The following is a 25332-nucleotide window of genomic DNA, read 5'->3' on the forward strand; positions in this document are numbered from 1 at the left end:
CCGACGTTTTGTAGCCGTCGTTCATTGTTCAGGTGAGCTGCTGTAAATCAAATTCCTAGCAAGAAAGTCGACAACGAAGATTTCGTTCGAAGATTCGAGGTCAAGGCAAGAGCTGTTCTGGTGTAGGAGGTTCTGGAGCAGACGTCGGTCTAGCCAGTTAGGCAGAGAGAACGATTCGATGGTAGGTAGATAGGCAAGCGAAGGTCAAGCGAAGATGAGAGTAGGGAAGTTTCTTGAGGAAATCGCGTCAGACGCTCGGGTCTTTCTTTAAGAGGTCAACCCGACGAATGGGAACAGGTACGCCTGCCTCTCTCAAAGCGTTTTGGAGAGGAGCGTATAGGGCTTTGGTGAACTCACAGGGACGAAGTTATTTGGCATCTTCTCAAGGCACTAAAAGTTCTTTTAGGAAGGGCAATACTGTACGAGAACCGCGGCAGAAGGCGCATCCATGTTGTCGTGACTTCAATGTTCCTCGTACTATAGTTGTCACTTTCAAGTTCAGCTCTCCAAGGAGAAAGTGGGTGCTCGACCTCAAAGTCAAATCCACGTCATTACCTTGGCGACGACACAGTTGTGAAGAAAACCATATACATTCGTCATGAATGATCTAGGCTAGCTGCCCAATGGCCCATGAGAAGTGAAACTAATGTATAGTCCGAAACCATCCCGTCCACTCCCGCCGAATCGAAGCCCTCTTTTCTAAGGGCGCTTCTCTATCATGGTATCCGCCTCGAAGCAATAGTACTTGGTGCGCAGAAAGGACCTGATTATTCATGCTAACCCAATTCATTCGTATCCCGTGAAACGCCCAACCCATCCGTATGACGCATGCCCTGCCAATGTGATTCCTTTTGATTTGAAGTGTAGAATGTCGTTGCTTGTACTTTTCACCGCAGGTTACAAGTTGTAGCCTACGAAATGACTCTGTCCTCGCCGTTTGTCCTATTTCTTGTATTTACTCAGAAGAACTTGGACATAGCTCTGCTGAGATCGATGAAGTCCACCGGCTTCGTAACATAGTCACTGAAGCCAGCTGCCACGCACTTGTCCTGAACATCGGACATGACATTGGCCGAAAGCGCAATGATGGGCAGCGTCTTGAATCCCCGTTCCTTTTCCCACTGCCGTATCTCCCGGCAAGCTTGGTAGCCGTCTTTGCGCGGCATGTGCAAGTCGCACTAGTTGATCGGTTAGTGGTCACGTCGGCTTGTCGGCAGGTAGGATAACTTACCAGTATCAGAGAAAAGTAGCTATGGGAGCGAGAAAAGACGGTCTCGGTGCACTCGGCTCCGTCTGCAACAACCTCGACTTCCACGCCGACCTTCTTGAGGTATTTCTTCAGGACCTTTTGGTTGACAGGGTTGTCTTCTACCAGCAGCACCTTATACCCCTTGTTGCCCATACGTTTCTCGATTTCCTGGTAACTGGCCTTCTGAGTTTCCACCATGCGTTGTGCTGTAGACCTGTTTCGATCGATGCTAAGATCGCGAACCTTGTCCGGATCGAAGATGACAGCAAATCTGGACGGCTTGACTGGCTTGTAGATAAAGGTGACCAGGTTCTCAGACACCAGCTGCTCATACTTTGTGTCAGTTGCCAGTTTCATTACCGCCTGCCGCTGAACCGAATCGGACAAGATCAGGATTGTCGTGTTGCTAATGGTCGTAGACTTTGTAATTCTTTCCATCAACCCGATGATCTCTTCGGGCGAGGGTAGGTTGAGAACGATGTGCGTGAAGTTAACAGATTCATCTCCTCCCAGAAGGCTTTGAGCTTTGTCAACTGAATCAAGAGCTGTGATTTGATGAGGCACGTCCTTGGGAAGGGTCGTCTCAATGTGTTGCGCCGTGGCCTCGCGGCTATGAGTTTGCGGGCAGATGATGAGGATCGAGTACATGGGAGGCCTGAAGTCTTCCAGTTTGACGGGCTTAGATGTCTCAGGGGTCGGTGTCGTACCCGATGATGATTCGCTGGGAGGAAGCTCAAGCTTCATCTCTGACAGGTCTTGACCGCTCGCCCTGGCGGCTTCACTGAAGTGTACGAGACCGACGTTAACCGAAGACACAGATGTGCGCTCCGTCACTTGGGAAATACTAGAGCGTATCGAAGGATCAGAGCTTCCACTAGACGCCAGAGCTGGCGAAACGAACTCAGCATCAGTGCTCGGGCTTGCGCCCGATATGGCTTTTGCTGCTGGCGAAGCTTTTACAGCGGGGCGAAGAACGGTGACCTCCTCAGGAGCTTGAACGACAGGCTTGAACGCTTCGGGGCTGATCGGACCATCGGGGTGGTCGACTGAGGTTGGGAGTGCAAACTTGGCGGTGAATGTGAAAGTCGAGCCTTTGCCGGGAACTGCAGTGCCCTCCATCTTGCCACCGTGGAGCTCCACCAGCTGTCGGGAAATAACCAAGCCAAGACCACTTCCTCCATGCTGTCTGGTGCTGCTTCCATCGATTTGGCTGAAGGGCTTGAAGATCAAGTCCGCTTCCTCTTTTGTGAAACCTCGTCCGGTGTCGATAACTGCAAACTCCAGCATGATCTCGTCGTTGGCGGGTGCCGACTTTGTGTTGGTGAAGATTCTACATCGGCTGAACACCTCACCTTCGGCAGTGAACTTAATGGCATTTCCAATGACGTTGAGAAGGACCTGACGGATGCGCACTTTGTCGCCCTTGACCCAAGCAGGAACGTCCTCTTCGACAATGTAGTTGAGCTCAAGTCTCTTGGCAATCGCCATGGTGGACACCAGCTCGTTGACATCTTCAATCAAAGAGCGCGTGTGGAACCATTCGTATTTGAGCTTCATCATGCCGGCGTCGACCTTGGATAGATCCAAAATGTCATTGATGATCATGAGGAGGCTGTTGGCGCTCGTTTGAATGGTGTTGGTGTAGTCACGCTGCTCCTCATTCAAGGTCGTATCCTGCAAAAAGCTGACCATGCCCGAGATTCCGATCAATGGGGTGCGAATCTCGTGCGACATGTTGCTCAAGAATCTACTCTTTGATTCCATGGCTTCTTTGAGTTTGGCTTCCAGGAGCTTGTGATCGTTGATGTCCGTAGCGGAGCCAAAGTATGAGCTCGCTCCGTTGCCGAAATCAATGTTGTCAATCTCGACGCATCGAATCAGATGCCACCTGTATTCTCCGTTCCGAGATCGTAATCGGACCTCGGTCGTATACGACAGTCTGCCGTTGCTGTCGGTAGTCACCTTGATGATTCCTTTCCTTGCCAGCTCCGTGAGATCTGCGGTAGGCATCTCGTAAACCGAACTACTGCTCGAACTGTTGTTTCGAGAAAGCGCTTGGTGTATTCCTCTGATATTAGTCTCCATCAGATTTTGACCCTTCGATGGCGCAGTCAAGCTCGTGAAAGCAGCCTCGAAAGATGCAGCTTCCTGTTGGCTCTTACGATCGAATTTGGCTGGAAAGGGTGTGGGCGGCCGATCTGTGGGTATTTGGCACTTCGCTAAATCATCAGGATGGACGAAGTCCATGAAGCCGAGACCAAGTGAATCTTCAAAGCTTTGGCCTGTATATGAGAGCCACTGCTCGTTGGCGAACGTGATGCCTTCATCTTCGGTAGCTGTGAAGATGATTTGGGGGATGAGGTTTGCCAAAAGTCTATGCTTCGCCTCCGATGCCTCAATCTCTTCTTGACGCGCGGCTTTGAGTTCGGCAATATGTTGGTCATGAATATCCATGTAAGATCCGAGAAATTGCATCATGACTCCGCGCTTGTCACGGGAAGCTACAGCTCGGGCGTAAAACCATCGATAAGCGCCGTCGAAGCGCCTTATGCGAACTGTTCTCGAAAATTGCTCCCCTGTACGTAAAGAGTGGCCCCAAGCCTTCAAGTACTCGTCCCTATCACCAGGGTGAATGCTGCCCCAAGGATCAGCAGCGAGGTCGGTCACTGTTTGTCCTCGATACGTCAGGTAGCGACTATTGACCCATACAATCTCGCCAGTTTGGGGCAGTGACACGAAAACGTGCGCTGGAAGGGAATCAAGAATGAGACCTTTCAATCGATCGGAGGGTGGCGGCATATCGACTGAGCCAACAGTGACTGAACCAGCTCTGTACGGTGCCGTGTGGGGCACAGGCTTGCTCACAACACTCGAACTAGGCGGTAGTGACTGGAAGCTCGTGGCGAAGTCGGCACCGTATGAGTGTAGGAGAGTGTGCTGGTTCTGTTCCAAAGGCTTCTGCTCGACAGATTTCAGTCGGGGTTCGAGTACCGCGATTTCATCCAAGTAATTCTTCAACTCGCTGGAGAGTACGCGTTTGACACCACCCGGCGTGGAAACCCGGCTTTCGGTAGCCTTCTCGATGATGTCTTGACCTGCCCCGGGTGTGGAGGGGGGTTCCTGCGCGACGGCATGAAGTCCAACCGACAGACGAGCTTGCCTGTGATCGACTGGCGAGCCCTCCTTGGAACTGCGTCGCGTCTTCTGGGAACTTGCTGAGGATGTTTCTGCTCGGGCGGATGATGCCTTTTTGTTGGTGTTGAAGTAGCTGTCGCCTCCAGAGTAGGCAGGGCTGGTCGAAGGCCCGCGCTTATCCACAAGCATATGGAGCGAGCTAGGGTCCCAGCCTGGTGTGCCCATCGGCGAGCCAGTTGCGCTCTTGGAGACACCGGAGTAGTCACTTGGGCTTGTGATACTGCCCGCCAGGGAGCGATGGGCAGTCGGGTCCTCGGAGGGGAGAAAACTAAGGTTGCCGATACTGGCAGGGTCCGCCAACGGGCGTCCATCAGCTGCAATGGCACCGAAACCTGCAGTGTGAGGCCTCCGGCGGTTGAGTCCAGCAAGCTCCGTCTCCAGATTCGAATAATGACGACAAAGAGAGAATGAAGTCGCTAGGTGCGGGGCCAGATACTCGAGAGAGTGGCGAAGGTTCGAGGGATATGGGATGATGGGGCTGAGTATCGAAAGAATGGCAATTGGTGCAGGCTTGTCCTTTCGTTGCCAGGAGCTAGCAGACGCGTCATGTTCCCCGGACTGATCATGTATCTCGTTCTTATTGCGGCTGTGCGTCTTTTGCTCGAGGATGGTTGTGTCGAGTTTAAATGGATGAACAGGTTTGGAAAGAAGGAGATGCGTCAGGGGGATGTGAAGAACAGTCCATGAGTTGTCCACTCCGATCGCCTCGGGCGGTCGCATTCCAGCGTAGTCTGCAGGCGCGGACCCCGGGTTGAAGGAATCTTCATCCACCATCGCATCAGTGAAAAAGGGGTTCTCAGTGGGATCGGCGCGGACCGCGGGCGATGGCGCAGGAGACTGAGACCATGGCGACGGGGGAGCTTGCTCAAACTCTTCGTACTTTGGGGTCGGCGGCCGTGGTTTATCATCCTCCAGTCGCGAAATCATGCTTGAAGGCTGAGGTTTTTCTAGTCCATGGCTGCGACCCAGACTCCGCGGAGGATTTCCGCCTCCTAAAATAGTCGACAACTTCGAGCTAGAGTCCGCCCTCATCTTCTTCAGCTTTTTTCTGGCTGCATCTGTCGATGTCGCTTTCGTCGCTGGATTGGCCTTGGCAGCCGGTTCATCTGGTAAATTTTGCAGGTATGGGTAGCTTCTTGTGAGTGCAATCACCTTACCGCGTTCAAGAACGCGCATGACGCCACTGTGGTCGATGAGAGGATCGGCTTCGTAGTCTAAAGCTTGAAGGACAGGGAGGACCCTGCCTTGAACATCTGGATTTGCACCAAGAGGTACTTCCCAGCTAGGCACGTCTTGATCCTCAGCATCGTGTTCAGCGAGTGCCGACGTGTTGAGTGGCGGCCCTGACGGCTCAGAACCGACTTCTTCAGGGGCTTGTGCCGGCGGAAAGTAACTCTTGCTCCTGCCAAGCTGCGCTGGACGACGGGAGGGCAAAAGTCTCTCGCTGCCACCTTTTCTCTCTCTGTTATCCTCGTAAGCGGTGAAGGAGTGGCGAGTCTGTAGACTCGGTCGCGGAACAAGCTTTGGTCGCGAAGGGTCTTCAGGCGCTGCTTGTTCTTCGATGACAATGTCACCCGCACTGCTGGGAATGAGACTGCTGCCTCTGGCCATGTAACCAAGACTAAGGTCGTCTTCTTGGTGTTCATTATAGGTCGCCTTCTGACCCCACGGCACGTTTTCGATGTCAGTGGTATCAGCTGGCACGGCAAGTGTGACTCTTTCGGCTTTGTACACATCCCTCATGATCTGGACGACTGTGTTCCACCACGCATCCAGTCCAGGTTCGGCACTTAGCATTAGTGACAAGTCATACAAATTGGGGCTGGGGAAATCGCCATCCAACTGGCCAGTAGCTCCGGCAGGGAGGAAAGTCAGCGCTGATGCGGGCGTCGACGAGCCGGAGAGGACCTTGTCTTGAGCAGCTCCGAAACCCTCGAATGACATGGTTTGCGACATGAAAGCCGCAGCAGTTGGTGACATGTTGCCGAATGGTCTGCTCATCGGACTTATGGCATACCCAGGCGTCGACATACGTGGAAACGGGTAAGAAGGAGTACCTGCAACGAAACCCGGAGTGATGCCGCCGCGAATAGTGTTTCCCGACTCGGTCGAGGTTGTTGTCAGGCTGGATGATGTTGTCAGGCTGGATGATGTTGTCGCCAGGACTACGGGATTGGTCTGGAGCGTATTGTTGCTCTCCTCGGGGATTGGAGAGACGCGAACCTTTTCGGGAGGCGTCGCCATGAGACCCCTTGTCGCCATCTCGCGACGCTCCAGATCGCGTGCCAATCGCTCGCGGTACCGGTTCAATTGTATCTGGGACTCGGACAGTGCAGGCGGCGTGTCGTTGTTGGAGCCCGCGGCCTCTTCATTTTTGCTTTTTTCTTCCTTGGCGCCTGTCCCACCTGCGACGTCATCGGCGACATGAGGTACGCCCGGTGTACGCTTCGCATTGATATCTCGTCCAAGTGCGCCAGAAGTCGCAAAGGTGGCGGACTGAGAGTCGAGTTGCGCCTTGGGGCGGTCAGCCGGCGACTGAGAAGACTGCTCCTTGGACACGTTCGACATTGCGACGCGCGCATTTCCACCAGATGAAGGGGAGTTCAGGGTCAGTCCATGACGGGGACTCGGGAGGCTCTGAGCGGGTTCTTTGGTCGGCGACTTTTTTGCTTCGGGGGTGGTTCGTCGCGGGAGGCTAAGTCGACGCGCGGAAGACGGCTCTTTCTTGTCTACTGGAAGGCTCGTGCTTGGCATTCCTCATAAGAAGGGCGCCCCATATACAGAACAATAACGCGAGGATTTGCAAACTTCGAGTGGTCGTGTCGCTTCGCAAACAAGCCGATCCGGCCTGGAGGTCAGAAGCGGCGCCGTTGAACCAAGCGTCAGGGGTTCAAGCAGAATCGGATGGCGAGTAGGTCCGCGAGGGGCTCGGGCGGGGAGGCGATATAGCGGAAGAGGGGCAAAGTAGAAAAGTCGGTCGGCGGGCTTGAGACGAGGAGAAAAGGTGCTCTCGTCAAGCGGTGGAGGAGGAAATCCGAGGGCGAGCGTGCGATGCGGTGTCGTGTTGTGTTGTGTTGTGCGGCGGTGGTGTGGTGGTGGTGGTGGTGGTGGTAGTGGTGGTTTAGTCTGGTTGAGAATTGGATCGGTACCTCTTAGTTTTGGTGGTATGGTGAGGTGGGCGAGGTAAGGTATGGATGAGATGTGCGTTTGGACTGAAGTGGAATAGGCTGAACAGCGAGTATGGGACTGGAACTAGGAAAGACCAGGACCGGGACTGGGATTGGGACCGGGACTGGGGGTTTGAGGTTGCTCCTCAGTCTTGCATCGGGCCTGACGGTGACGGTGGACTGGGGTCGTCGGAAGGGGAGGAGGAGGAGGAGGAGGAGGAGGAGGAGGATCGGGGCGTGGAGCAGGAAAAAAAAAAACGAAGCGAAGCGAGAGAACACGCAGTAGCGGCGCGGACAACGATGCAGTGAGGTAGCAGACAGGACGGACAGACGGGCATGCAACGGGCTGGCAAAGGCAAAAATGTAGGAAGGCAGAGAAAGAGACAGAGAAACTGGACAGAGGCAAAGGCAAAGGCAAGAAACGGAGGAACAAGAAAGGAAAGGGTGGGCAGCCCCGTTCAATGAGAATAGTCCTGCTTGATGACGTAGTTGGGAGGTGGGAGCTGAGGTGAAGAAGACCAGGACATTGGATGGAACATGCCCTCCAGGCTTCAGGTACCTTACCTACCTTCCACACCTACCTAGGTACGCCGGGCTGCTCTCCCGCCCGGGCTCTCTCTCTCTCCCTCTCTCCCTCTCTCTCTCTTTGCTGTCTGTCTACCGCCCAGTCTCCCTACCTACTTTACTACCTATCTCTACCTTACCTTACCTTAGGCACCTAGGTACCTAAGGTAGGTTACCTGAATTCCTAGGTCCCCTTTTCAGCACAGAAAGTACTGCCCGCTCAACATCCATCTTTTGGTAAGGCTACTTTACTCTGCGTATCCTCCTCCATCCTCACACAACTGTGGAAGTCCTGCCGCCACATGGACTCACTCTGACGCCTCTTTCTCTGCGTGTTATTCTTCTTCCTCACTACTTGGCAATGGCCTCGTATATGCTGATGACATCGGAACCTGCTCTGTCCGGCGCAATCAGCCAGCGGGCATCCAACCTCAGAAGAAAAAACAAACACCGCCAACGGGTGCTTCCTTGGAAGACGACCGGCTTGGTACACGAAATAGCCCTGGCCACCAGCACTTTCGCCTACCTTCCTGGCCAGTCGCACTGGGCCGTACCGCTGAGGGCAAGTACCGGTACGGTAAGGGTCATCCGCGACGTATGGTGTCGGGTGCTCCATTTCCAACCAGACACTGCTAACATCTACTTTCCGTACTGTTGCGCTCCGTAAGGTTCAGGCGTTGCTGGTGTCACGGGAACCCTAGCTTTGGAGGGCTAACCGTGCAAGTGTACAGATACCGTATGAATGTTGCCTAGTGGCATTTGGGTCACCATGGTCTCGTTTCTCCAGAGATGCCATCCCAATCAACTGCAGCTTCCACCCTAGACATATCTCGCTAACCAGTCTGGCTCAAGTGGCCCAATCCAATCGTTCTCACGCTCACAATACGGATCAAATGGCTTTCTCCCTCTGTCTCATCTCAATCTGACACTTATTCGGTTCTCTGGGCAGCTTGTTGCGCCTCCAAGCCCAAGAGATGTCCTTTGACGGCCGTTGTACAATACTGGACAGGCTGTCGCTTCATGTACTTGTACCTTAGCCGCGCTGCGCATGTACTGCGTACTGCGTGCCTATGGGTAGTAGCATCGCACATGAGGTGTACATCACATACGGATAAGGTGCATGCCCTGGTTAAATGTGGAGCGCATTACATCAACAAACTACCTACACTACACCTCAGGTACTGCGTAGCCCGCCCCGAGAGTGTCTAAAGTCCGACGCCCACACGGCACCCACCAACGGGCCCTCCCACGCTGCACTGCAGTTCAATGGAAATCAGTTGCAAAGTCGCAATTCGCTGTGGAATTCACTGTCAAATCTGAGAGGCGCTGGGCAGCCTGAAGTGGGCTGGCGTCCTCATTCGGCCCTGGCCTCAAGCACGCACTCACGGCCCTGCTACCGCCAGGAACATCGATACTCGCTTCTCCCGTCCCGCAAGGTGAGGTATCCGTAAGGCCACCTGCCTTACCGTCAACTCACGCTGCGGCCGAATTCCGTTCCGTCTTCCCATGGTCTGTCTATGGACCTTACCTTACCTATCGCCCACCTAGGTACTCTACTCGGTGAGGCAACGTCTGCAGCTTCAGAGTTGCGGCTGGGTACCTAAACTTGCCCTGGACTGACATTGCGGCAATCGAACCTCTCGGGGCCCTCCTCTCTGACGGTCTCCATCGGATGCACTCCTCCGTTTCAATTCCAACTCCACGATTCCCGTAACGGAGCCCACTCGGCGACCATCATGGCCAGGACTCCCATACCATCCGTGGCCTGCTCGTCTTCTTACATTCGCCCTGCACACCTGAGCCGCTAGAAACCAACCACTACCACGCCTTGGCTGGCTTCGGTGGCCCATTTGGACTCTCCCCGGCCCATGATGCATTCTCCCAACCTCCAAGGCAGAGGCAAGCTCATGACTCTTATCAGCACCAGGCCGTCGCCGCGCCGTATGGTTGCAAAACGTCCCAGGCAAAATACGGGACACGGAACACATCATGCCAGCCATCAGACGGAATCATCAACGCATCCGGTCCGACTGCGCCCACGGTTCCCACGATGCGGCCCCCAGGGGGCCACCACCATGCCTCTGGTCGTGTTTCTCTCAGCCGGTTTTCTGCATCCGTTCCTTGCACTTTCCGTCCGCCCCGTCCGGATCGGTCTCTCTGTCCATGGCATGCCCCCGTATACGGACACACTCAATGAACCAAGATTGAGAATGCAAGCCTCCAGTACAGAGGAGTTTGATGAACTCTATCCCAGTTGCCCACAAATTCCCAAAACGCGCTGCGACGCTGAAGCCAGATGCTCGCGCGCCATTTGCTGGCTGACTGGAACAGATCATCGACCAAGACCAATTGCAAAACCATATTCATACGTCTGCAAACAAGATGCACCCGCATGCCGCTGTATTAACTACTGCGTATACATCCGGAACCCGACCCGTCGAGCTTGTAGGATCTGACTTACAACACCGTGTGCTTTTGTGCTTTGTGACGAAGCTCAGCAGAGCCTCTATGAAGTCGCGTCGACGTCACAAGTCTGTCGCCCTACTCGTCTCCGTAGTCCCCGAATACGACAATCAGTTCGTACAACACACGCTTACTCGTCCCGTCTTACTACAGCGCACACTTTGGACGAACGTCGTTGTGTTCGGAGCTCACGTGCTCCCCCGTTGAGTCGTCAGGCGGCGAGGTGCAGTCTATTGTACATCGGCTCTCGGCGCATAATATGCTGCTGCCGCTTCTCGCTGCTCACTTCTTCACAGAATGCCTCGTGGGCCGTCACAGCAAGGTCCTACAAGCGATATCAAGATGACGGAGGTCAAGTGACAGAGCTCCCGCCCCGAATCTCCACCTGCGGGGGGGACTCGATTGCTTATCGGACGACACAACACGGTAACGCTCCAGCGCCTCAGGGACAGCTATCTACCGTTGAACGGGGAAGCAAGGTAGGTATTGTGTACATTCCGGTAGGTAGTGGGGTCCGCCGTTGAGTGTACCCACAACGGGCCAGGGCACGCCCTGGGCAACGGCCAGCTCGGCGCCTCGAGGGGAACATCGTGAGAATTACAGCCTCACTTTACGGATCCATTTCCTACCTGCGTATACGAGGGCTGTATTTGATTCTTTGTCCACGCCGTCGTTTTTAAGATTCTGCTCTTTGTTTGACGGCAACACCGTTCCCTGGCGAAGGTGGTCAAACAACCGCCGTGCCGATTGAATAGGCACGGCACTATCCGTAGACACGCCAAAGATTCTGGGCCGCCGACTACGCGGGACTAATGGCCCCAAGTGTCCACTCCATTCTAACTTGTTCAATTGAACCCACAACAACTCTTCGGACTGTGACAGGATGTGTCACGAACACAGCCCAATTTTCTACGTCTCTATCTCATCAATCCGCGCCCGCCAGCAAATGATCGTCCCTGTGCGTCGACCACTCGCCTCGCAGGGTCTGCGGAGCTCCTTACACATATCCGTAGCTTTTCCTCGTGCTGCTAGGAAAGGATGAAGAAGCTCTGCAACACGACGCTGCATCCACAAGGCAGAGACTTCGGACTCGAGACACTCGCTCGCATGCAAGGACGACTTGCCGACGTATTGCGTCCTCCCCGGTTGAAGAAATAGGTCTCGTCGCGATTCAGCCCTCCCTCCCAGCGGCAGCTCGACTCGTTTCTCCAGGCGTCTCACAGCGACACGACACGACACGACATGAGGCTAACGGACACCGCTCCGAAGGCCAGCAGAGCTTGCGGGTGCTGGTTGCTTGTTGTCTGCTGGGACATGGTACGCTGCATCCAAGTCTTGCGCACGACACGGCGTCCGCTCGAACCCATCTCCCAGGTTTTTTTTTTTTCCTTTTTCTATTGCCTCGACCAACGCATGACCTTTCAGACCCCTGGAGCATGTTCCTCCCACGCTAGGTGAGCGCCAAATGACGTCAATGTGCATCATTAGCAAGGAGGCTTTTTTTCCTCTAATGGATATCCTAGCCCAATGGAATGGAAAGTGGGGTAACTCTCCCCTCTTCTTCCAGCCCTCTTGAGCTCATTTGCCTTTTGGTCTGTTTTTTTATTGTTGTTTTCTGCTGATCTAGATGCTGGTGGCAGCTCTTTTCTTGGCCAACTGACAGATGGGCATTTTCGAGAAATGGTACTACTGGGCTCGTGCCAGCTGCCTTTCCCATTTCCCAAGCAACGCCCCGGCAGGCACCGTCCCATCACGATCATCGGTGGTTTTCCTACATTCTGCATGGCGCTTGCCCAGTCCTTCTCTGTCAAGGCGTGGCAGCGCTCTGGAAGCCTTCCTCTTCCGTCCTCTGAACCCAGGCGCCCATGCTCTTTGCCGCCGCTATTGGCTCCGATACGCAATTGCCATCGAACTATCCGACTTTGAGCGCCAACCCGGAACTCAACTTGCGACTCAACTCGTTGCCGCTCAGTGCGATGATGAGCCGCAACATCAGGGCAGCTGATCCACCGTCGCGAATCGACATCATCGTTGTCCTGATCCTCACCCATGATGTATCTTCGCTGCAAAGTAACAGCCCGCGCATGTCACGGCATCAAATCCATTGCTCTATGGTTCCTGCCGGCATCAGGAGTTTGGCGACAACCTGACTGTACCTAGTATCAGTTGGTTTCCCGTTTGCGTGGCTCCCAGCAAGCCACAGCATATCAGCCACATCTGCTGTCTCAGCCGCATCGCCGATCGACGCCTGCTATCCGTACAGAACCTCACTTCGTCCTCACCGACGGAACATCCAAAATCGTGGGCCCCCATTGGAATCCACCAGCGAAAGGGGCGCCGCGGGCGATATCCTCCGCAGAGATCGGGGCATCCGGCGTCAGGTCGCGGTATGTTCCCCACTTGCGAGACGATTCATCAAGAACGTGTCAGTTTGAAGGGCAAGGGGCATTTTCGGCCGACGAACGCCTCACCTCTTTTGGGTGGTGTGGTCGCAAATCGAGGAGCCTTGGGGCGAGATTCCAGCCAATCAACCTCTGGCTTCAGAAATTACCGTCTGGAAGCCTCGAACAATTCTGTATCCGCACCGGTCTGGCCCATCCCCCTGCCCTCATCCGAGCCGGGCTTAGCGCTTGATGCCACAACAGCCCGTTTCCAGTCCTTCGGTAACGCAAAGAGCCACGAGATACGTCGCGACCGCAGTAAAGGAGCGCCAGATGTACCTACTGTAACTCTCTGTGGTTCTCAGTATTCCGCTCACTTCAAATTTCTTCGTTGTAACTCCGTTGCGGGTCTCGATGAGCCGGCATCTTGACTCTGAACTGCTGCTCGGTCCACTCTCTGATTACGGGCAGCCAAAGGCCCAGCAGATCTTGAGCTGAATAACTACCTCAGACTTTGACTGGTCAGTGACTGGCAGTCGCATGTTGTAAATACCACCAAAACAATGCCATCCACTCGTGTTGTCACTGTAACGTGGGGAAGGGCTTTTACTCTTGCGCCACCAGCGACTTGACACCCTCAACCATACGTGGCTGAGTGCTGGTAAAGTTTATTGTATCAACATGGTTTCCATCAAAATTAGAATATCTTGAAACGGTCCCAGATTGTTGTCTGATGCCCAAGGAGCTGCGCAACGTCCAGCTAGCGCTGACCCGGTAGAGCGCAACACAGACTCTACCTGGCATCGGCAGTGAAAGTTCTCGCCTATGGCGCCCTTCAAACATGTTTGGGCAAGGCGGTGTCAGGCTTGCTGGGAACTGAGTGAGACTGCTCAGACTCAAGCCTCTGGTGCTTTGCGGTAAGCCCGTAGTTGACGGCGTCGTAACCCGGCCCGCCTACCTTCCCAAAAGGGCGAATGCTTTTGCAGACTTAATGCCTAGCCTTGTGTCCATGCGGTAGAGATACGGCCGCAACTTTTGTAGGTAGTCAGTCAATAACTTCTCTTCGACTGGTAAGCTGCCTGCCCAGCTGTCTGCTCATTGGCGATGCCAAAACGGAAATGATGTCCAACTACATGCGCTCAAAGGGACCAAAAACATACAACACCGGGCATTCGCCGGTCGTCACCGACCCGACTACTACTCCAGCCCTCACTAGCTTATCTATGGGAGAGCGGACGGGATCCCGAGTTCTCCAGTGGGTATGGTCGTATGTAATTACGAGACGACCGCAATAGAATTATATACTTGGGTGGAGAGGCTTACAACATTAACGTTAGACCAATCATAATATAATCAATCGTTTCGTTAGTTGTTAAAAATCTAGTTCACTGTTAGGTCTGCTGGTCTTTATCACGCTGAGTATACTTTTAGTGTCTGGATTAAAGGAATGAAGTAACAGCCTGTCATTATCAAGCATTAGCGATGGTTAGTATCACCTGTACTGTACGCCTTCAGGCCAACACACTCAGCCCGGATGTCGGTTTTAGCAGGAGACTCACGGGATCATAAGGGGGTCACTGTCGCTCCAATACGAGTTGATCTGCCTTGCAACTATGTGGCACAGCTGGGATACTGCTGGCTGATACTCCTGAGCCGTCGTATAGGCTTCGTACTTTGGCGTAGGCACTCCTAAGGAATTGCGATAAGTTGAACCGAAGCAACTAAACGTCTTGACATATTCTTCTTAATTGTAATGGTATTTATGAATTAGATTGTTTTGGGCATTGGCATGCTCTCTTCGACGTCTTGAACTCGGCGTCCTAGATTTCGTTTATCACACACCGTTGGCACAAAGTGTCTTCCACATCGAATGGTCTCACCGTGAAAACAACAGACACCTAGGACAACAAATCAAATAAGTGGCACTTGCACTCGTGCTAGTGAAATCTCATATCGCTTCCCTCGACATTCATTTTCACGTCCACTAAAAGAAAGTGTGAGGCTCTCCTTTTGCCAGGTCATGAATCCGCTGGACTGGGCACGAAACATATTTCCCCCCCAAAAAATATGCATGGCTTAAAGACGCTGCAGCTAACTTCAGCAGCATCAATCCCAAAAATTCACAGGAAATAACAGTATCAGCTGTTCACGGTCGCTTCAAGATACACCTGCGACTTGCCTGCTGGTTCCGATGCCTGCATCAGAAGGGAATGCTGATCTCCCAGGCTTGTAAGATGATTTTGTTCAACCTACTTAAAAGTCATATACGGTTCTCCCCCTCGTCTTCTACGTGGTCTTGACTATCCGAGACCAAAGATTGCTGCATTTATCCACTCGTAATGGTGCCGAGACTACGAAATAAACCACGATTACTCTTGCCCAGAAACAAGGCAGAGAGATTCCTGTGACATCAAGATCAACAGATACAGCGATGTAGAAAGACGTCGCTGGAGCGTGAGGAATATATTAGCCTAAGGAAAACTACCTGCTGGGGCATCGAGAGCATGTTATCAGGAGCCTAAATGCTACTTCGCTCAGGCATATTCGATCAGTGAGTCACCCAATCGACGTAGAAGAAGCCGGACTGTCGAATACGTTTCCTGTTGATGGAAGTTTCCACGACGACTTACTCCAATAAGGGTACGACAAGGTACATCACGTTTTCTGCCGTAGCCTGGACAATACAGACAGCCCTATCTTTAGCCCGGAGATATAATGATGAATCCATTCCACACGAACCATCGTGTGGGCTAAAGGCATGGCGACAAGTGATGTCATGGAAACCAAGCGGATGCTACGTTGTTTCCAGAACAGAGTCTGCTCCAACTCATGGTTGGGAATCTCTTATCCGACCAAAAGGCGTATGGAAGTCGAGTCACACATAGCAGGGGCCGGTGAGTATCGGGCATAACTGGCAGGACCCAGAAAACATATGACGACGGTACCTAGATGTTTCCAGACGACAGGCGATTGTGTGAACATGGACGTCACAGGCATCAACCCCCGCACATCATGAGTCAAGGACAATGTAGTCCGAACTACAGTTGGTCCCAAGTGCGCAACGTCAGGGGAAAGGTGCGCGTGCTGGCACTTGAGATTCCCTCCATCTGAGCAATCCGAAGTTGTAGATCTGACGGGCAGTTTAGAACCACGCATGCCGACGAAGATGAAGCATCGTTTCTGGAAGTATGTTATGATGCAGATCCGATGCTAACAAATATTACGCCTGGAAAGACAGTCCGCTCACAACAGAAGTCAAGCCAAACCCACTGGCCCACCATGCGCAGAACGCCTGCAGCGACGCCCATTTCAAAAGCAACCCAAGCATGGCGGAGCTAATCAACATCCATATAGGCAGCTCATGCGGTTTGAAGCACGGCCAAACTACCTTCTTCTATTCTTTCCTGTCTGTTCCCGCAGGCCGTACCAATTCCTCTCTTCAAGATGATTTTGCAAAGCCAGTTTGCCCATGCGACAATCCTATGTCTTGAGGGTTTAAGAAGAGATGCCAAGCTTCTGTTTTTGCACACGCGGAATGACGCCAATAATGATCAGGAGAGACGTGACAATGACGGCCCACAACTTCAACTTGAGGACATTGGCGTTGTAGGGCGTGTCAGTAGCCGTCGCAACAGTGACCAGGAGCAGGACGAGCACGACATAGCCGCTCCAGCGATGGTACTTCCAAATGGACTTGGCACGGTCTTCGCCTCCGTAAAGCTTGGGGGTAGCCCACATGGTGAAACCGACGACGTACTGGATCAATAAAAAGATGGATAGGATGACGCCGAGGTAGCCATGAACGGAGTGGAAGTGGGAGTCCGGGCCCTGGAGAAATTTGTTGTACTCGATAATCGAGACACCGGCGACGAGGAAAAGGAACGCCAGCAGATTCAGGATAGCGTGGACGCGCTGGCCGACACGTTTCTGATCGGGTGTATGGGTCGGCTGCAGGGAGAGGATCGACTGGATGAGGGTGAAGATGGCGAGACTTTGGGCCAGCGGGTGGCCAGAGAAAAGGATCACATCTTTGGTGAGGACGGCAGCCCAGATCATGGCGACGAAGATGACAGCACCAAATTGGGCGACGACACCGGTGCCTGTCAACGTGTTGTCAGTCACGAGTTGAAGAGGACGAGGCAACGGCAAGCACGGAGAGACAACAATAACGTACCAAGAACGAGGTTCTTCGCAATGAACTGGCCCGGAGGCTGTTGGGCGTCACCAGGCCGTCCGAGCAGAGGCTCCAATTCGCCGTGGCCGTGGCTGCGATGGTCTTCGCCTGGAGGTGGCTCGGGCAGTCCTGTTGTAGAAGACATGTTTTGCAGCTTTTCTGTAGTGTATCTGTCTGAATCGGGTCTTATCTAGAAGCGTTGCGAATTGCACCAGGCACGGATGGTCTCTATACGCTGAAGTCTCGTCTGAGAGATGAATTGGAGTCGGTGGGAGGGTGAGAGAGAAACGAAGTGCGCCAGAGAGGCGGTGCAATTTATTTCTAAGGGGGTAACGAGGCAGCACCTGAGTTGGGAAGGAGGGCAGGAGGGAATGCCGGCATGTCGGCGTATGGTGGTCATCTACAGCGCAAAGTGCTGTTATGGCGGCATCGATGACGGCAGAGCTCGTCTCGAGCTGTGGCCTATCGGAGCCCGTGTATTTCTGATTGAACAAGGACCTGCAGGGGGCTCCGGCTTGGAATGGTGGGGTAACTTGGGGGATGGTCCCCCCCGGCACGTACAGGAGTCGCAGCGGGCAACAGGTCAGGTCATGTCTGGTCAGGTCAAGGTCTTGTTCCAGCTGTCAGCTGTGCCCAGGCGCTGCAGAATCTGGATCTGATGTGAATCTGCAGCGGAGCCATGGACAACTTTGCTTTTCGTTTTTCGCTTCCACTTCGTTCGCCTTCCAGCGTCCGGGCCCTTTCGCATGGCATGGCGTGCTCGGGACTGTCTAGAGACTGTTGCACCTCTGAACGTTAAACCAGCAGAACCAATGAAGCGATCGCGATCAAAAAGATAAGGTCGTGCCCGGGTTCGAACCGGGGTTGCCGGAAGATGTTTGACAACTGTAGGTGATCAAAATCCGGCTGGAAGCTGGTGTCAGCACGACAGAGTAAGGTATCGCAGTCTGCTGCGACGAAGAGGGTGCTTACAGTGATAACCACTACACTACACAACCGGAGTGTGCGTGTCATCCATCCTGCTGGGGACTGACGATGGATCCTCGCGTCTCCAATTCCACTTCAAAGAACAGGACCAGGGTCTGCAACGGCTTCACGTGACGATGCATGACTGATCCTGCTGTGGCCGTTATTGCGTGGTGGTGGAGTGGGCCGCAAGAGCCGCGCTACACGACGTGCAGCCGACCAAGCGATGCCTCTGGTGGATCTTACCAAACTATAAGGTGATTGATTCACCTTATGAAGACTGCCTCTAGAAACTATAAGGTGATGCATTCACCTGAGAGAAGTCGGGGACGTCGTTTTCCTAAGCGCTGCGACATCGCAATCCCCACGGCGGTCGACTTACGCAACTATAAGGTGATTCATTCACCTGATGAAGTGTGCTACTTCGAAACCATAAGGCGAAGCAATCACCTTATGAGGAAGACTTTCTGCCCAGCCATTATCAGATCGGGAAGCAGCAGGGTCATCGATGTGTGTCGTGTTGTCGAGAGTTTGATGATGCACCTTGCAAGAGAAGCATCGATGTTGGCGGAATGCAAACGTACTTTGGTACATCCTTGGTACCCCTTGACACCAGAAACTCAAACAACAGGCAGGAAAGACGGAGTTTCTTCCGAATAACTTCACGGGCGAGTTTCTTCTCTCCCCTCGGTGCTGGCGGGAGTTCCGTCAAACTTACACGCGCACCCCGCCCACCGAACAGCGGGGACAGTGATTAACACTTGTTGGACCGGTCGTGTGCAGTGGCATGCGGGGAAGCGCCGCAGATTGGCCACGGCCCAGTGTTAGCTAATTCGCTCGAATCATTACGTCTTTGCTTATCGCCCGCGTCTGGCCGCCGGCGCAACACTTGAAGGCTCAATGTGGCCGTTGACTGTGACCGCCCGACGTCGGAATTGGCCGCTTGGGGGCACGGGAAGGGGAAGGGGAAAAGGGTCCAGCGGGAGGCACTCCGGGGACAAAGCCATCACTCTTCCGAGGCTTTTCCACCCTTCGTCCCATTGTTCAGAGGGCATTTGCACTTTTCAATTCTTTATAAATTACCCTCGGGTCCCTCGCACCATTCAGCCTATTTTATCTGTAAGCCACAGTCACGAATTATTCGCTGCAGGGGAATACACAACGCAACTCTCATCAGCTGAATCGAACCCCTCACTTGACCCCTCCTTAAACCACCGTCAACCTTCACAATGACAAGCGAACAGGAGTACACTCTTGAGCAGGTCAAGACGACCAGGATCGCGTCGGATGATATCGACAAGACCTTTCGCTCTAGCAGTATCGGTAAGTTTTCATCCGCTTTTACTCCCCCGAGACTCACTTGAGATAGGGGCTTGGGCTGAGACTGACTGATTTCGACATAGATCTCATCTCTGCGGCCCTCGGCGGAAAGATCCTGGCTTTCTCAGACGAATGGTTTGCGGAGGCTACCAACCTATTGACGCCCACTCCTCCCATCAGGCAGCCTGGCAAGATGGTTTACACTGGCGCTTGGTACGATGGCTGGGAGACCAGACGGCACAACACAGAGCCGTTTGACTGGGTTATTGTCCGTCTCGGCGTTGCTTCTGGAACCGTTGAAGGTGTTGAAGTTGACACTGCTTTCTTCTCTGGCAACCATGCTCCCTCAATCTCGGTAGAGGGCTGTTTCAATCTCAACGACGAGGAGGTCGTCTCATGGAAGGGCGGCAGAGGACAATGGGAGACGATTCTCGGCAACGAGGAATGCGGCCCCTCTCAGCGCTTCGGTTGGAGGTTGGCCGAGCCCAAGCAGAAGCAGTACACTCACGTACGCCTGAACATGTACCCCGACGGTGGTATCGCTAGATTCCGCCTCTTCGGCCACGCTGTGCCTGTCTTCCCCGAGGATAAGGAGGCCATCTTCGACCTGGCGGCGGCGCAGAATGGCGGTGTTGCCATCTCGTGCAGCGACCAGCACTTTGGCACCAAGGATAACCTCCTACTGCCGGGCCGCGGCAAAGATATGGGTGACGGATGGGAGACGGCTAGATCACGCACCAAAGGTCATGTAGACTGGACAATTGTTCGCCTTGGCGCACCAGGATACATTCAGAACATCGTCGTGGATACGGCGCACTTCCGTGGTAATTTCCCACAGAAGGTCAAGATCGATGCTCTTGAATGGAAGGAGAGCGGCGAGCCCGGAGCGGACGCCGCCGGATGGACTGAGATTGTGGCCCCGAGCAAGTGCGGGCCGGACCAGGAGCATGACTTCCAGAGCGGCATCAAGGACAAGGTGGCGTCTCACGTGAAGATCACCATCATCCCGGATGGAGGAGTTAAGAGACTTCGTGTCTTTGGCAAGAGAGCATGAGCGTTGAGTTGTTGGGATGGCATCGGTAGGCAGACGCGTGTATGAAGAAGCCATAGGCTCGGCATCCCTCTGGAACAAGGGAGCGTAGGGTTGGGAAAACAAAGGGGGAAAAGTTCAAAATTACAATCAACGGTCTATGAAGACGACAACAATTCCAGGGAGGCACCTTGCTACATCTGCTCTGACTGACTGGTTGGGCTCCTCCGTGATATAATATGCCTGGCACCTACCTACTTAAGGTACCTTACCTACCTCGAGGTAAGGTACCTAAGATATGGGGGCATCTCACTGAGCACTTTTAGGGGCTCGGCGGGGCAGCTCAATACTCAGATGACGCACGGTCCGCAGTTGGGCACTTCTTCCCCATGGTGCAGGGGCACATGGGCACAGGGGCTTGATGCCCACCAGCTACAAGACTTGGAGTGTGTCTAGCGGACTGGTGCCGTGCTGTGGGCAATTTATTAGTGACATCAGCAAGCTGGTCGCCGGGCAGGGCCTGGCCGAACGGACCCGACGACGTGACGGGACCTTCATCTGCCTGAATTGGGTCCGTTGTGGGACTCTCAGGCCAGCACGTACCTATGCGCACACACCGGGCGGCGGGCAAGACACATAACCTGGACAGCAACCAGCAGGACAACCTCATCACACGACGCCGAGCCCGCGGCCCTTTTTCGCATCCCGCGCTGCCGACTTGAACACATCAACAACCTGCATCGACATACGGCACCCACCACCAACGAAGGTCCAACAACGACGACAACTCCGCTTCTATCCTTCGTCTTGCTACTACGGATGCATGCCCACCCATAGCAAGCTTGCTTCTCACACGAAACTTCCCGCAAAACCTTTCCACATCGCACCGAATCGAATCGCGCATCGCATAAACCGATACCCCCGTCCGACTAATGCCTACCGGGCCTCTTAGCTGCCCCTCCTCCCACCATGGACTTCGGGGACGTTAACGGTGGACTTGGCGACGAACAGAAGCCTCGCCCTCTACCCTCAGACTTGCCCAAGTCTCTCGACGATCGTAGTCATCGTCCACGCGAGCTGGTACCGGAGACGGAAATGTATGATGGTTGGCAGGGTAAGTCGCCTTTCCCCCTCCCCCTCCCCCTCCCCGTCCCCGTACCCCTCTATCCGCGAGAGACCCTCGCCTGCAATTCTTGACATGTTAAGATGATGCGTGGCTAACACCCAACTGCCAGGACAATCGCAGTTTCTGACCACGCCCGTACTTGCAAAGCCCCTCAACTTTGGCAATCTGAGCTTAGACGACTCTACGTACGATGAAGATATCACTACAGGTCCCAAGAATAGCGACGCACGTCTGATGGAGATGCTCGCCGCCCAAGCCGCCCACCGGGTTGGCCCGGGTTTCGATGACGAGAATACGATACTGGCCGACGAGAAGCTTCCCGAAGATGAGAAGAAAGACTTGATGCAAAAGGCACTCAACATGGCTGCGAGTAACGGTGATATCGAGAGGATTGGCAGCATACTCGGCGGGAAAGCCAAAGAATACGTCGACGTCAATGCGCCCGACGAAGACGGAACCCCTCCGCTCATATACGCGAGCTGCTTCGTGGGTCAAAAGTAACCGGCCAAATCTCGCATCTGCTGATTGAGGACAGGGCCACGAAAGTGTCGTCAAGGCGCTCATCGACGCTGGCGCTGACGTCGACAAACAAGACCGGAATCAATGGAGCGCGCTTATGTGGGCAATGACGAACCGGCACAAGAGCATCGCCAAGATCCTCCTCGACAATGGGGCATCGGCCGAGCAAAAGACCTCGTCTGGCCGGACGGCCTTCGACTTCGTGCCACCGGACAGTGATATGTCCTTCTATCTGCACGACAGTGGCTACAACATAGGCAATGCGGGAACAGATGACTTCTACAATCCTGGCTTTTCGCAAGACCGCTTTGAAGAGGAAATGGCCGAAAATGAGTTGCGCAGACGAATGATGATGGACAGTGCACGCGATCTCGAAGTTGACTTGGGTAACGTTGGCATGGATGATCAGCCAGAAGTAAGCTCTAACTAGCCACTTTCTTTCCCAACCCTGGTACTGACGCAATAAGGCTACCGATGAGTTCGAAGAGGAGCAGCCTGAATTCGATTGGTCTCGCTGTCTGCATGATCAAATGTTTGTGTTCCAAGAACACGAACTTGACCGCATTCTAGACATTGTCATTACCAATATGACGCCTCAAAGATCTCCCGCACAGAAGCCGGTTCCTGCGAATATGATCTTCCTTAGTGCGAGATACGCGCACTACCACTCTAGCCCCGACCTGTTGGCTAAGCTGATGATATCAGCCATGGACAAGATCAATGATGTCGTGGAGCAGTATCAATGGGATATGACGATCTTGGCTTTCTGGATTTCTAATGCCACCTTACTGCTTCATTACCTCAAGAAAGACGCTGGACTTGTGGAAGCAACGGTTCAGTTCCAGGCTCAACTTTCAGAGCTCATCAATGAGATTTTCATCCTCATTGTCAGGGATGCGGAAAGGCGACTAGACAAGGTTCTCGATGCTGCAATGCTCGACCACGAGACCATTCCCGGATTCGAGGACATTGCCTTCCAAAACGAATGGAGAATCTTCAAGCGCAAAGCGCAAGTCAAGGAAGAACCCTTAGAAAAGCGCTTCCGGCCACCGTCCCCGAAGCAAAGGGCGAAGCCTGCTCCGCGCAACGTCACCTCCCTGCTGTCATCCACTTTGTTTGTGCTGGATCTTTACGACATCCACTCAGTTATCACAGCGCAGATTGTCTCACAGTTGCTATACTGGCTTGGAGCAGAGCTTTTCAACCGCATAATGTCTAACAGAAAGTACCTTGCGCGGACGAAAGCGATGCAAATTCGAATGAACGTCTCGACGCTGGAGGACTGGGCTAGAACCAACAACCGACAACCCGAGCACTACGAAGGAGGCGAGACGAAGTCCTCTGGCGAAACGACGGTGGACGCGGCGAGGCGGCATCTTGCGCCTGTCATTCAGCTTCTGCAATGGCTGCAGTGCTTTTCTTCACTCGGTGCCGACGACCTCGAGGCACTCGTGGGCACACTGCAACAGCTCAAGCGGCTAAGCCCACAACAGCTGATCCATGCAGCGCAACATTACAGGCCCGAAGTCGGCGAGAAGGGACTACCGAAGAGCGCCCTCAAGTATCTCAACGCGATTCAAGCAGAGCATGTGCGCAGAAAGGAAGACCGCAAGAGCGCCCCCTCAACGCCGGTCAAGGCGAAAGATGCAAATGGTGGTAGTGCGGACAACACCGTTGGCAAGGCGGATAAGAGCCCAGGTGGAAATGAGAGTGAAGAGGAAGACGAGGATGTGCCGGAGAATCTCCTCATGGATCCGGCCTTGATGCTACCATTCACGCTGCCATCCGTAACGGACATGCTGGTCTCGTATGGGGCAGGCTTCGGAGGTGTCAACAGGGAGCGGGCGCGCAAATACATTCCTTCCGTTCCGCCCGAGTTCCTCTCGAAACTTGAGGCTAGCGGCGCACGCAAAGGACCAATGTTCAGTGAAAAGGATTGGGAGAATGAGGAGGTTTGAAGAAGCCGCTCGATGCTTATTACCCTCGAGACGGAAGCTCAATTTATTTTTTGCGGCATTTATGTGCAAGTGGTTAGTGGCGACATGAAGCCGCGCCTGTGGAAACCAGGAAACCACGCAATTGGAGACGTTTCGGGTGGCGCTGCAAATTTCTGCGACAGGCGGTGCGATGTATGGGAAACCGCCAACCAGCATAGCGATTGATTCAATGACACGCAGAGACGGGTCACACAGCGCGTTTGCAAGGGGCAAACAGACATGTTATTGAGGCATTGGTTTTTTCGAAAATCCTCATTGAGCATGGGACGGCACCAAAGGGTTACATTTCTCTCCTCCTTGGTCTGCATGTAGGACGGAAGATGACCTTCAGGGAAGCGGCATGAGTAACCAGCGGTGCGAAGGGAGGAGTGTGGATGAACGTGTACACTCAAAGTGGAAGCTGAGCAAAACGGAATAGCCTGCCTGGACTGCCCACGATGAGAGAGGGGGACGGGTTCGCTCTATGCCAAGGTCATTGGGCTATTTAGTCTCGTTTTCTCCAACTTGTTAATGCTCGCGACGTGGTTGACTCACCTTGGGATGTGGTTCCCGTGTGGTTCCTGTGGCCCCAAAACGCCCCGTTTGTTCCGTAACGATTCGAGCGCCCTCTGGGGCCGTGGAAGACGTGGGTGCGTTCTTTTCAACTTCTTTTTCGGCTGTCCCCCCGTGGTCGGTGCGAGAACCACCACATTGAGTTGCGTTAGCAGTCACGCAAGGCAACGGGTGGCCTGGAGTTTGCCAAGTCTTCTGCTGGTGTGACAAGTTCGTGATGGCCAAGCACCTACTCCTCATCTATCCCGCTAATGCCTCCAAGGCCTGCTGTTGGAATCCCCCGGGTTGAAAACGCCCCCCTAGCATAGGCCCTCAGAGTCCAAGGGCACACTCCTGCGTGGGACGACCCGAGAACGTGGGAGACGAGGATGGGTGGAGAGGACCCTGGAAGGATGTTCCAGCCGGCAAACAGCCAGCCGAACCCGATGCGGCGCTAGAAAGGTCGGGAAGACCCCGATCTAAACCCCAAAAGGGTCTGTCCTCCTGCCACGTCAGATTCTTGCACCAGTGGTCTCAAGAAGTGTGCACACTGTCACATGTATATGGCGCAAATGCCAGACCACGACTGCCAGCTGTTTGGGTCGTTTGTGGCTCCGGGGACAAGCAGGAAGCATCCGGGTTTGCTCTAA

General features: G+C 53.9%; 4 protein-coding genes across 4 annotated transcripts; 2 read left to right on the forward strand and 2 right to left on the reverse strand.

Moving 5' to 3' along the window:
* Positions 1 to 959: 959 nt before the first annotated feature.
* On the reverse strand, positions 960 to 7012 carry mak1-0 (Peroxide stress-activated histidine kinase mak1; the record flags this gene model as incomplete). The annotated part of the gene is made up of 2 exons (XM_037318393.1): positions 960 to 1178; positions 1232 to 7012. 2 exons carry the CDS (start codon positions 7010 to 7012, stop codon positions 960 to 962), a joined length of 6000 nt encoding a protein of 1999 aa, XP_037183471.1.
* Positions 7013 to 16514: 9502 nt separating this feature from the next.
* On the reverse strand, positions 16515 to 17338 carry CGCA056_v003137 (uncharacterized protein; the record flags this gene model as incomplete). Its single annotated transcript, XM_037318394.1, has 2 exons — positions 16515 to 17119; positions 17194 to 17338. The coding sequence occupies 2 exons, from the start codon at positions 17336 to 17338 to the stop codon at positions 16515 to 16517; spliced, it is 750 nt and encodes a 249-aa protein (XP_037183472.1).
* Positions 17339 to 19388: 2050 nt separating this feature from the next.
* alc-1 (Allantoicase) lies at positions 19389 to 20533 on the forward strand (the record flags this gene model as incomplete). The annotated part of the gene is made up of 2 exons (XM_037318395.1): positions 19389 to 19482; positions 19563 to 20533. The coding sequence occupies 2 exons, from the start codon at positions 19389 to 19391 to the stop codon at positions 20531 to 20533; spliced, it is 1065 nt and encodes a 354-aa protein (XP_037183475.1).
* A 945-nt stretch (positions 20534 to 21478) lies between these two features.
* CGCA056_v003139 (Dilute domain-containing protein) lies at positions 21479 to 24112 on the forward strand (the record flags this gene model as incomplete). The annotated part of the gene is made up of 4 exons (XM_037318396.1): positions 21479 to 21623; positions 21745 to 22121; positions 22171 to 22569; positions 22622 to 24112. 4 exons carry the CDS (start codon positions 21479 to 21481, stop codon positions 24110 to 24112), a joined length of 2412 nt encoding a protein of 803 aa, XP_037183476.1.
* Between the last annotated feature and the right edge of the window lie 1220 nt (positions 24113 to 25332).

This window comes from Colletotrichum aenigma, assembly GCF_013390185.1.
Source record: "Colletotrichum aenigma strain Cg56 chromosome Unknown KSG_Cg56_contig02, whole genome shotgun sequence".
Lineage (NCBI taxonomy): Eukaryota > Fungi > Ascomycota > Sordariomycetes > Glomerellales > Glomerellaceae > Colletotrichum > Colletotrichum aenigma.